Genomic DNA, 13,818 nt, shown 5'->3' with positions numbered 1-13,818 from the left:
ACCACCTTTTAAAGATCTGGAGTAAGAGTTTAATTGAAAAACCCACATTTGCTGACCAAAAATCTGAAAACGTGTCCCCCAAAGTCTATGATGGTTAAGACCCTGATATTTAGGCTTGAGATGACAAACATAATTTCCCAAAAGTTCAAGCAATATAAGAGTTCCATTTAAATAGACAAAAATATGACAGAAATATATCACTACTCTATAGTTATGTATTATTTACTGTAATAATAAAATAATAGTTGTATTATATTAAGCAACACTTCACATATGTGATGCTCTGTTGTGCAGCTCTTTATTTGACAGTTGTATTTTTGTTGTATTATCTGTAAGAAAAATAAAAACACTTCATATAATAAAATAATGCAATGGTGTGTTAAACATTACTGATAATTGCTCTATTTTCATTTAATGAAAGTTTTAATTTGTTTAGACACCCTTTAATGATAACATTGAATTATACTGTTAAATATGGAACTTGTGAAATAAAAATAAATTGTAAAATAATAAAATAAAATGGATTTCATAGGGCCATACTTGTTAACATACAGAGATAATTCTAGTCATGAAAAAGAATCTTCCCCTTAAATATGCTAAATAATTCTTAGATAGCCTTTACATCTTTTTGAGTTACAATAGCTGAAACCAATAAAGTTAACAGTTCATCTTTTCTTTACAGTTATTATTTTATATTGATTTTTCTTATTTTATACATGTTTTTTTTTTTTTTTTTTTTTTGAAAACTAACATTAGAAAAAACAAATTGTATCAGTATCGGTGAGTACTGAAAAGGAAGTATTTGTACTCATACTCATTTTCCAAAAAAATGGTATCGGTACATCCCTAGTTAAAACTATTCCATAACATATGGATTTTTAACCCTCAATGTTCTTGTTCTTTGTTACGTTAAAGTTAATTACCAAAACATCAGATAATCTATAAAATTCATCATACTCTGAGAGCCCAAGCATTTTTGATGCTGTTGCACATTGTTCAATTCATAATTGTATATGTCAGATAAAACATTTTATTGATTTTAAACACAATGTGCTGTTTTTTTACACTAATCTTAAAATGTAGGCATTCAACTCAATATTTATTTAACAATTCATATTGCAGTCATTGTGAACAGCTGGGATTTTAATTTACACAACAGAATTGTAACATTTTACTCAACCAATCCTAACCCTAAGCCATCCCTCTTCATGAAAATCCTTTCCCACCCATTCCCAAACATGAAAACTATAGCAAAACATATTAAGGTCTCCCAAACTCACAACAGCCCAATTTGCATATTGATATGAGCCGGTTTCTAAGCCAGTAAGGTCAACATCAGTCAGTCAACGTTATCGGAATTGGTCAAATGCAATGCTATACAAGTCCTTTTTCAAACACCGAAATTAGTGACTATTTAAAGTAGTTGATGTGTGATGCAAGGCAGGTTTCCTGTTACTGAAGCCCAAACAAAATCAGTCCTCAAGCCTTCATAATGGAACACAAGAGAAATGTAATGATTTGAACATCTCTCTGTCTCTCTCTTGGTTCTTGTCTGTGAGTGGAGGATAAGTTAGCATGTGAATCTCAGCAAAAATAAACAGTGGGTACCAGCATAGTGGCAAATACGACTGAATTCTCAGAACAACAATCACTGACCAGCCTTTCAAAGCCTATTCCTTTATAACCCACCCTCCTTCTGAGCCCGTCCCATGAGAAAGCCCCGTCTCCTTCAGGAAGCCCCTCCCCCTGTCACTCTCTGGTCAGTGTGTCAATCATGTCTCTGCGCATGTAAACGATAAATGCATTCTGGGATGTAAGGGCCAGTGGGCTTGGGACTATTTCAGACAACGCTCAAAGTAGGTGGCACCCACGTAGCCGCCCCTCAGTGACCGCTGGACGTTCTGCTCGAAAAGCCGTCGGTTTGTCTGCAGCACCTCTGCTGCCTCTTTGTTCAGTGGATCTTCAGGATTTGGCTCCTAAAATTGGGACACATATGAGAAAAAATCAATACAAGAACATTTTCTCCACAAACGCTGACTGGGTAATTTAACAACATCCTTTACTATGCAGTTGTGACCCTGTTAATAAGATTGTTTTATAGAGGTAAAGGTTTGTTTTTATTGAATTCTGTATTTATTTCAGCCACTATAAGTAAACAGACTTGTTGTAGCTGTTATCACTTTAAAGGATGTGCTCCTTTCCAATTTTTAATAACACCCATGTTAATAACATAAATCCAGAGCAACACCTGTTTAACATACACTGCCTGAATAGTTATCAGGAGTGGGTAATTGAGCACTATTATCAACTTAACCGGCAAGAAATCTAATTTAATTAGGAGGATCATCACACTTACAACCAAGATGTAACATTACATTACATCTTGATGAAGACTAATGTGGTCTGACAAGGTTTTATGGGGTCCAATGAGATCTAATGTGGTCTCTATGGGGTCTGATGAGGTCTAATGCAGTCTGATGTGAAATGATGATGGCTAATGGGGTCTGATATGGTCTATAGGGGTCTGATGAGGTCTCATGGGGGCTAATAAAGGGTAATGTGGTCTGTTGAGGTCTAATAGGGTCCCATTTGGTCTCCATTAATTCTAAAAGGGTCTGATGCAGTCTCTATGAATCTGATGAAGTCTAATGGGGTCTGATGTGTTTGCTAGGGGGCCCGATAAGGTTTAATGTGGTCTGATTGAGGTCTCTTGGGGGTCAGATGATGTATAATGGGGGTCTAATGAGGTCTCTACTGGGCCTGATAAGGTTTGATGTATAACGGGGTCTAATGAGGTCTCTACTTGGCCTGATAAGGTTTTATGGAGTCTGATCAGGTTTAATGTGGGCCAATGTGGCCTCTTGTGGGGGGTCTGATGATATCCGATGTGGTGTCTTGGGGGTTTAATTAAGTCTAAAGTGGTCTGAGGTGACCTCCAGAAAGTCTAATAAGGTCTACTGGGGTCTGATATGGTCTCTAGGGGTCTGAAAAGCTCTTATGGGGTCTGATGAGGTTTACTGTGGTCCAATGTGGTCTCTAGTGGGTCTGATGAAGTCTAATGTGGTCTGATGAGGTCTAATGGGGTCTGACATGATCGCTAGGGGGTCTGATAAGGTCTAATACGGTCTGATGTGGTCCTTAGAGGGTCTGATGATGTCTAATGTGGTCAGATGAGGTGTAATGAGGTCTCTACGGGGTCTGATTAGGTTTGATAAGGTCTGATGAGGTTTATTGTTGTCCGATGTGGTCTCTTGTAAGTCTGATCATGTATAATGGGGGTCTAATGAGGTCACTACTGGGCCTGATCAGGACTAATGTAGGCCAATGTGGCCTCTTGCGGGTCTGATGAAGTCTGATATGGTTTAATTTGTGGCGTGATGTGGTCTAATGTGGTCTCTTGGGGGTCTCATGAAGTCTGATATGGTCTGATGAGCTCTAATAGGGTCTGATTTAGTCTCTTGAGGGTTTGGTCAGACAAGGTTTTGTGAGGGGCTGATGAAGTCTAATGAAGTCTGATGAGGTCTAATGTGGTTCCAGGTTGTCTCTTGGGATCTAATGAAGTCTAATGTGGTCTGATGGAGGTCTGAAAGGTTTAATGGGGTCAAAACTCTCTCTCTCAATCCATCTCTTATCTCTCTGTCTGTCTGTCTTTAGGGTCTGTGAAACCTTCAAACCTTAAGCTTTTAAAACTATTTTAAACTATCAGCCAAGGCTTTGCCAAGCCAAAACCATAGTTTGTCTTGATGAACTGTACCAGCCTAGTTTCATGCATGACTATTCTTTGCAGCTGTTATTGCTATTGTGATTTAATTACTTGGAAGATAAATTTCATGGTACGGTTTTTTGTTTTGTGTTTTTGATAATCTTACACTGAAAGGCAAATACAGCTGAATAAAAATGACAGAAATCTTCAGGAGATGAGAGTTGAACTTACAAGGAACAGATACTGTAGTCCATATATGATGGAGTTTATAGTCAACACTGGCTTCCAGTCTTCTCTGAAACCCAAAACAACACTCATTTCAACTTCATAAAGATAAACCACCAAACACAGAAAGACTGCAATTTGAAAACTACTCTAGCCCACACGCTGGCTTTATGATTAAGTGATTAAAGGAATATATTAAAGAATTTTAAAGAACTGTTCAGTCAACATTCTACTATCTATTCTGGTTATACTGCTGGTATTCTGTTAATGACCTTAAAGACATATATGAAAGAGTGAAAAAGTCTGTGGTAAGAAAGAAACTTCACTGTACTGTCTGACATGCACTGAATGTTTTAAATAAATTTGAGATAAAAAAAAAAAACTGAAAATATGTAAAGCTTCTGTGCAGTAAACGTTACTTGTTTCTTGTCTAACATACATTTTAGGGCTGCAACTAATGATTATTTTGATTCTCGATTAATTGGATAAAACAAAACCCAAAATTTGGTTTTCTGTATATCAAAATATTTATCAAAAAACAGAAACGATAAAGGATGTAAGGATTTGGTTCAATTTACTGTATTGAATTCACAATTCTATACTCTCACAATACTTTAAAACCTGAATCATGAAAAGTTAAGTTGGAATTTTTATAAATATTATTGTTACTAAACAGTTCCTTTACTTGTAAAACTTAACATTAAGTACTGTTCAGTAAAATGTTAAATGATTCATGGATTGGGACTAAATATCAGCTCAGCAGAGAGCAATGGTGACACCAGAATGAAATTATCAATAGATTTGCCCAGCTGAAAAATACTTATGATTACAGATGTATTATCAGGACTATCAAATACAAGGACCCTTAGCATTTTTCTACAATTTAATATAGTACAATCATCTATAAACGCTGTGCAGATTTACTCTAGTGCTGAAAAGTCACATTATTGCTCATTGTATTACATTTGCTTACATGATGAGGGGAAACCATCTAAAACACTTTAAAAACAGGCACGCTTTGACCTCTAAAACATCAATGTGACACCCACGAAAGCTGCACAATTTGATTACATTGAAACTGAAATCACAGTATGATGTAGTATAAATACTAAACCACAAAGCACACTTAAATGAAAATGATTGCACTCCCTTTCTCCATTGCGATCGGTTTGATTGAAGTGGATATGTGCTCTCTCGGAGAATCGCTTGTGGTAAAGACAAACAATTTTACGAAATGGAAATACGTGCCTGATTTTGAATTCATAACATGTATACATTATAAAACATAGAAAACAGCAGTAAATGTAAGTTATGTGCTAGAGAAAAACAACTCTCAAGCACATCAAATAGCATAATCACTCTGTCAATGCACCTATCAACCGGTCCACATTAAACTGTATGCTTATTATGATCTTGTTTGAAGTGTTTAATAAAGTGCTCTCGTGCGCTGGACAACTTGGGTGTGATTTTTCTGCTTAAATGTGTCTGTCAATTGTCATGCAAACACATTCTTCACTGGGCTGTAAAGTAACATCACTGATGGAGCTTCTCCTGCTTGCTCACATATCCAACTAATTGCTAATAAAATTCGTTGTCTATGATTTTCATTATCAACAATTATCAATTTGATCGTTGTTGCAGCACTATTACATTTCATCCATGGTTCAATAATTGCAAACTCATCTAAGACCGGCCATGCATTAAGTGCATTGTTCAAGGGTTCACCAGGTGATATGATAGTGTTGGTAGTATCTCTGTAAATCCCAGCATTCAATTAACACTTTGCATAACAAGACGGGTCTTAAGTAGATGATTCCTGATTGGAACAGTTTTCGATGGCATTCATATTCCTTTAATTAAAACTCGAACTGATACAGATACAAAATCTTAAGACAAATTGTTAACATTTACAGCAATTTACATGATGATTACCATTAAATCACTGTATGGGCTCCAGTGGCTTATTGCTTTAATTATCTCACAAATTTTTTTCATGTATATTACTGTAAATTAATCAATAAACAGTTAATTATTAATAATAATCTGAATAAACAATACTTCTACCAAGTAATATAGTTAATCTGCCCAACTATAATCAGCAATACAGCAACTTGGAGTAATAATTTATTCATTTTATTTGTGTTTTTTGCCTTCATTTACAGGACAGTAGAGCATAGACAGGAAAGTAGGTATGAAAGGGGGGAGCAGGATCAGGACATGACTCGAACCTGGGTCACCGTGAGCAAAGAGCTCTCAAATGTTCTGAGCATCTGCGCAGACCACTGTGCCACAGTGCTGACAACCTGGAGCAATTACATAGAATGTGTGCAGGGGCGTGTCCAGGGAGTGGCCTGGGGTGGCACGGGCTACCCCTGGAATCTGATTGGCCACCCCAGGTGCCACCCCGTTATCCTAAACTATGATCATTATCTGGCGGGACTTTAATTTGAACTGTATGACGTGTAACCAACCTTTTGTTTATAGGTGCAATTCAGTCTTTTTTTTTTTTTTTTTTTTTGTCATGAACATTTTTTATTGATTCCAACTCAAATCAACACAAACAATACATGAAAACACAGAATCAACTTTCATCAAAATATGCCCGCCAAAATATGTTTAATCCCTACGTTAACACCCGCCCCATCACCCAAAATACAAAGTCTGTGGCAGAGTGAAATCTGAGTGCTCAGGATCTCACAGACAACTCTGAACCCTCGACCAAATCTCTTGAATCTTAGTTCAATACCAAAAAATGTGGGCTATGTCCCCATCCTCTGATTGGCATCGCCAGCAGGTGGGTGTGTCTTTAAGACCAAGCCTATGCAATCTAGAGGGAATCCAATAAAAATTATGCAGAATCTTAAACTGAATGAGGCGCACCCTTGTATCCCTAGACATAGACTCGACATTTTTTTAAATCCTACCACATTCTTCATCCTCCAGTACTAAATTCAAGTCTCTCTCAAACAACTTCTTAAGAGATGTCAAAACCCCGTCCCCTAGACTCTGAATTAGCCAGGAATAGTACGCTGAAGCCTTGTGACCCTTTCCAAAAGCCGCTAGTACCATCTCAAGGGTGTCTGCAGCTTTAGGGGGCTGTGTACTACACCCAAAGGTGGTACAAAGTAGATGGCGCAGCTGTAAGTACCTGAAGAATTGAGATCTGGGAATCCCAAACCGCTGTATAATATTTTCAAAGGATCTCAATGCTCCATTTTCATACAGGTCACCCAGCGTATCAATTCCCTTCTCAATCCATTCTGTCCAGCAAAAAGGGGACTTGTTAATACACAATATAGGATTTAGCCAAATACTTGCAGCAACGTTCAGGTAAATGTCAGAATTGAGCATGTGGGAAACTTCTGTCCACACTAACTGCATGTGTGAGGTAACGGGATGTGTCTTTACTTCTCCGGGCAGCTTGGTAGAAAGACATTGCAATGGCAAGATAGAGCCAGGGAGGAGCTGTTTCAGGCAGAAGCGACCAATGCGGCAAATATCTGAGACCAAAAGCATAATAGTAAAACAAAATCTTAGTCAAATGGCCTGTGTAACTTGTTGGAATGCATGCGAGGATGTTTATCATTCCAGATAAAGGATTTAGCTATACTAACAAATAGTTTAAAATAAAGAGGGGAACTTCAATGGGGAGAGACTGTAACAGGTAATTACATTTTGGAATACAATTCATTTTTATAACACATTAACCTTCCCAATCATAGATAAATGTAATAAAGCCCACCTGTCCACATCACTCGAAAACATTTTTATTAAAGGGTCAAAATTAACTCTGACTAAATCACATAAATTTGCTGGGAATAAAATACCCAAATACTTAATGCCCTGTTTGGGCCACTGAAAGGCGCCCGGCTGAAAAGCCGATAAAGCGTGGTACGCTGTCAGACCCAAAGCTTCGGATTTAGACCAATTAACTCTGTATCCTGTGAATTTAGAGAAGGAACTGATAATTCTGTGGAGGCAAGGCATAGATCTAGTGGGGTCAGAGACGAATAATAAAATATCATCTGCGTAAAGCAAAAGCTTATGTGCCAGACCTCCCGCCATCACCCCTGGAAAAACATTTTTCTTTCTTATCGCGGCTGCTAATGGTTCCAGAGCAAGACAGAACAATAATAGGAAAAGAGAGGAACCCTGACGGGTGCCCCTATCCAGAGTAAAATAATCTGAAATTAATCCATTCGTTTGTACCGCCGTTACAGGGTGTCTATAAAGTAACTTAATCCAACCAATAAATGTACTCCCGAACCCATACATTTCCAAAATTTTAAAAAGATAATCCCATTCTACCATATCAAATGCCTTTTCGGTGTCAAGTGAGATGGCAGTGACCGGAGACTGATCATTCGCCACTGACCATATGATATTGATGAAACGCCTAATGTTATCAGAAGAGCTGCGGCCCCGAATGAACCCCACCTGATCTATATGTATAAGAGATGTCATAAATTTACTTAATCAGTTAGTCAAAATTTTTGACAAAATTTTTACATCTAGCTGGATCAGGGAAATTGGACGGTAACTTTTACACTTGCTTGGATTTTTATCCTTTTTAAGAATCAGACTGATCCGGGCTCGTGTCATGGTTGGGGGAAGCTTTTCTTTCTTTAATGACTCCGTATAAACTTCTAATAAAAGTGGAGCCAATTCTGTAGCATAAGATCTAAAAAATTCAGCGGCAAAACCATCTGGCCCCGGAGCCTTGCTGCAGGTAAGGCCTTAATTACCTTGTCGCACTCCTCCAAGGTTATCTCAGAATCAAGAGAATTTTTTTGCTCAGTTGTCAATTTAGGGAGTTCTAATGGTTCCACAAATTTTCTAATATCTTCATCAGTAGACGAAGACGTGGAACTATAAAGATCAAGACAGAACGCTTTAAAGGCATTATTAATATCAATGGCTGAGGTAAATATTTCACCACCAGCAGATTTCACTGAGGGAATGGTAGAAAAAGACTCTCTCTGCTTTATGTATCTAGCCAAAAGCTTCCCTGCTTTGTCCCCCGACTCAAAGTATGACTGTCTTGCCCTGAATAACCAAAACTCCACTTTCCGCAACAAAATAGTATTATATCTGTATTTCAATCGGGTCAATTCTCTGAGGCCATCAGATGACATTTGGCACTTCAGCTCTTCCTCTGCACTTTGACTATTCCTTTCCAACTCGTGCTATGGATTTTTTGATGAATGAGGCATACTGTATGATCCAACCCTTAAGAACTGCCTTAAGTGCCTCCCAAGCCATGCCCACAGAAGATATTGAGAACCAGTTGGTCTCCATATAAACACTGATTTCAGTCTTTATCATTTGTTGGAAATCAGGATTTTGCAAAAGGGATACATTAAAGCAGCAACTATATGATTTCATTTTCTCTGTATGTGGCAACACCTCTAAACTCACCAGGGCATGATCTGAGACTAAGATGTTTCCAATCGAGCAATCAACAACAGATGAAATGAGGGCCTTAGATAGAAAAAAATCTATTCTAGAATAAATCTTATGGACTGATGAAAAAATGTATAGTCCCTACCAGATGGGTTCAAAAGTCGGCAAATATCTGCAAGACCAAGATTTTTACACATCCTGTGAAGCGTTAATGTTGCTCTAGGGGGCATACACACATTTGCTTCCCTATGATCAAGGACTGAGTCCATCAAAAGATTAAAGTCTCCTCCCAATATTATATCATGAGGGGTTCCAGCGGCTTGCAACATCCCTTCGAGATCAATAAAAAAGCCCTGACCATCAACATTAGGTTTCTACAAGATCTATGTTTCTACATCACACAAGATCTATGCACTGCATTAGTATGGGAGGATGTTCAGGACTATTTTCAAACAATTGTATTTGCAATTGTTTTTTCTATTTTTGGACACATAAATTGTGACAATCCAAATGCAATTGCAAATTCCATTTTACCGTTTGCATTTTTTTTTTACACAAACATACAATTTCTGCCAAATTTCAAATGAAAAAGCCATTTCATAGGCCAAGTCCATTTGTCTTGTCTTACAAGCTATGACCCTGTCATATTGAAAAAGCAATATTAATGAGCCCGTTTGCCATTTCATTTCCTCGGTGTCCCGTATGGAGCCTGCCAAAATTCAAATGGAATCACAATTCCCTTTGCACTTGCATTTCTGATGCCTTACAGAGACACCCGTCAATCAGTTTTGGGGGTGGGAGTTATACTGTTTGTAATTGGAAGTGACGTCAGTCACAATCAACTGCATTTTAGAGCACCTGCTGCCTTGCTGTCGACGACCAAGGAGGAGATGTGCGTTTGTGTATATTACTTTAAACTTTCCACAAAGGATGAGAAATGATGCTGAGTGAAGCTCTGATGCTTTCTGCTGAGTGTTTCGGGAAAGTTTCAAAGGCTCGGGAGTGTCGAAAACCATCCAGTGGTTGGTCAAATATAAAGCAGTCATAAACCCTGGTGCACAACTCCATTGGATGGAGCACCTGTTAACGTTTTAATCTATTATGCACAAATAAAAGCCTTACAACGCTAAGTGTGTTCATTTTAAGCTTATGATAATATGATTCACACATTAAAGTGTGGCAATACATTTCAATAAGAGTGAATACGATTCAACGAAATAATAATAATAAATATAGCTGCAAGCAGCGATGACGAGCCCAAGCACCATGGGTCCATTCCACTCGGTGGCTTTCGGAAAACAAAGCATGATGGACACAGCAACAACTCAACATTAATGTAAACTCGGACCCTAAACATACAATGTGTAATAGATATATGCCACCCAGTTTGACTACAACTTCATGTAATTTAATCAATTGCCATGACAACACAATTAAAGCTATCAAGCATCCCTTCAACATTTTCCATCAGCAGTTTCTAAACAATTTAAGCAATTTGGGTAAATGTAAGAGAACTTTTTCAAAGTCTGTTGTAAGTGCCACACTTCCTGCTGCCAGTTGGTGGCGCTATGACCGTCACCCACAATAGCCACATCCATGTGATTAACCCCCAAATCAATTTTAATCTAAATCACACAATGCATGCAGAAGATATGAGACACTTCCTGTTTGCCTATTTTTGCCATTAATTTAGTGAACTGCCATGGCAACACAGTTCGATATTTAAAAATCTGTTCGCAATTTAGCATCTTCGATGTCTTGGCATAATGTTGTCTAAATGTGGTGACAGTCTCATGAATCACCATTCAGAGAATCTATCTATCTATCTATCTATCTATATCAATTTTGAATTGTAATTTGACATTTTTTGCTAACTGATTAATTTGACATTTTTGCTATAATTTAATATAATTATTTATTGAAAAAAAAAATATAATCTAAAGATTATATTGCAATGAAATTATTTACCATTTTTATTTATCCATAAACTGGCTTTAAATTAAATTAACAAATGTAGATCATGGCATTAGGTGTTAAGGTAGTCTAAATAGATTTTAATATGAGCACAGAAGTCATTTAGGCTTGTAATTTCATTGCAATTCTGTTGTTGCATTTTTTTCTCTGTGCACTGTCAAAATAAATGAAGTAAATTAAATTTGACTCTGCATTCATTATTCATACAACTGTTTAAATGGCCTCTAAATTAATGTTGGGCAAATGAGGACATAAATTATGTTAGAATACTGCATATTCACACTGACCACACCCACAAGAACAAATAAATCAATCTGATTGGCTGATGAATCTGACAATCTGACTTTAGATGCCTTTTCACATGCAATGTTGAGGGATTCTGAAGGCATGACAGGGTGGATCTCAAACTCACGCGCTGCTTCGGCTAACCAGCATGGCTTCAGGCATGTGATTTGTGAAACAGTTGTCACACTTTGCTTGTAAGCATCAAGGAATACATTTTGATTGGGCATTTTTTTTTTTTTTTTTTTTTTTTTTGGCTATTCATTTGTAGATGAATTATGAGTGGAAAGTGATTGAAAATACATAGGCAAAAAGGTCAATGAGAATGAAAGGATGAAAAATATTTCTTTATTAGGCATGTTACGGCAGCAGAGAAGACTTTGCTGGCCCTGAGAAATTGTCACTGGCCCTATATGAACAAATACAATTAGAGTTCATATATTTGAGCATTTATGTACACATTTAAATTCCACAAGTGTTTAAAAAAACAAGATGCATATATGAAAATTGTCATTTTTGTCATACTGTCATATTCTGTATATTGCATATATCTACTGTATATAATTGACATTTTTATATCAGTAAATCATGTATGAGCACTTTCAGCATACAAGTGTATGCAGCATATATTGCCATTTTCAGATTCGCAGCCTAGGGGAGCGTGGGGCACAAACTAACACGGGGTTAGTTGTCACACTCATGTGTTGGGCCTCATGTATTCAGATAGAAGACAAAGGCAGGCCTAACACAGTCGTAAAACCTAACTCAGGCCCACATAAGTCATAAATCTTACTGATAAAACCACGCCAAAATCAAACAAAGGGAGTCCAAAACAGACTACAAATCCCATGAAGCCTTGCTCACTAAAGGATCGAACTCTCAACTCCTATTGGATGAGGCACACGACAGAACGCCCCTAAACCATGACATCATCAGGAGTAGAAATACCTCTGAAATGCTTCCAATATTTGCTTCCAGCAACTTTGCTCGCTGTGCATAGCTCATCGCTGCTCTCAGGTGCAGCCTCGTGGCACAAGGAAGTAACGTACGACTTGAAACTGTGGCCATACAATCTCCATCTCGCTGGACGAGTTGAGATTACTCTGTGTTCCACCGAACACTCTAACGGATCCGAAGGAGACCGCCGAGCAATCCGCATCTTCATCTGTTTGCCTGCAGCAGTGAAGAGATAAAAGATTTCTCTTCCATCTTCAATCAACTCGACGTCGCTGATTTCTCCGCCAGCCCGCCGAGAATCAACAGCCGTACCGCCCGCCAACAGAGCGAGGAAATGGCCTCCCGTCATCACCCGAGCCTCAAGGAACCGAGTCGGAGTTAAAAGACGGATGAACACACATTCTACCTGTGTCCTCATGCGATTCAAGTAAGAGGTTTAAGTCTGGGCAGAGATAGAATATTATAGTGTGTTATTCTTGTGTATCAAGGTTATTGCTTGTACAGTTTACGGACCGCCGAGTTTGCTCATTGCTAATAATAATACTCAAGGTATTAATTATCACGAATGAGATTTGCTGTGTTGTAGTCCAGTCACATTGGACTGTTGTGCATTTCCGCCATCGCGGGTGAGACCGGCACACTGAGTTTATCCATTAAAGAATCAAAGACCGCGGGGCGGTTTACGAGCCATCCACCACATCTCTGAGTGATAAACTAACAGCTGCTTTCTCTCCCACGATCGTGAAATCGGCTTTGGGGCTGACACTTTATTCTTTCTCTCTCTCGTACTAACCAAACACATACACACACACACACACGCGACCCCTCACAAACATTCTCGCACACATTTTTGGCTAATAGATAGCTTCGTGATAAAGCTCAGCTTTGTCCCTAAGCTATCGTACAAGCGGATACACACGGTAACTGGTAGACGCCATTGACTGTTTTCTCTCCGCCCACATTTGCGGCCATATTCTCTGGCCGGAAGTCTCGCGTGACATACTCTCCACGAGAGTCACGTCCGCCATTTTGTGCACGTCCCTCCTTGCACACACACACACACACACACACACACGCACACACACACGCACACACACACACACACACACACACACACACACACACACCCTCATGTGTTACAGGATTACTTTGGTTTCCATATCTAATCATATCACTGTTTAGTTTGTAGTTGTAAGTCAGAAGTTTATTGACTGCATTGTATTAATTATTAATTGATATTACTGCATAAATAAACTTTGTTATATTTCAAAGAG

At 38.3% G+C, this 13,818-nt stretch overlaps 1 protein-coding gene across 1 annotated transcript in view; it reads right to left on the bottom strand.

Annotated features, from left to right (window-relative positions):
• The window catches only part of LOC127421071 (NEDD8-conjugating enzyme Ubc12), a 162,884-nt gene continuing 149,066 nt past the window's right edge, over positions 1-13,818 (bottom strand). The window contains exons 5-6 of the mRNA XM_051663809.1: positions 3,935-3,998; positions 1-1,976 (exon numbers count right to left, since the gene is read on the bottom strand). Coding sequence (XP_051519769.1) covers positions 1,836-1,976; positions 3,935-3,998 — 205 coding nt within the window. The 3' untranslated portion in view covers positions 1-1,835. The remainder of the gene's footprint in view (positions 1,977-3,934; positions 3,999-13,818) is intronic.

Source organism: Myxocyprinus asiaticus, chromosome 30 (genome assembly GCF_019703515.2).
Source record: "Myxocyprinus asiaticus isolate MX2 ecotype Aquarium Trade chromosome 30, UBuf_Myxa_2, whole genome shotgun sequence".
NCBI classification, from domain to species: domain Eukaryota; kingdom Metazoa; phylum Chordata; class Actinopteri; order Cypriniformes; family Catostomidae; genus Myxocyprinus; species Myxocyprinus asiaticus.
This window is presented reverse-complemented; position numbering and strand designations above follow the sequence as displayed.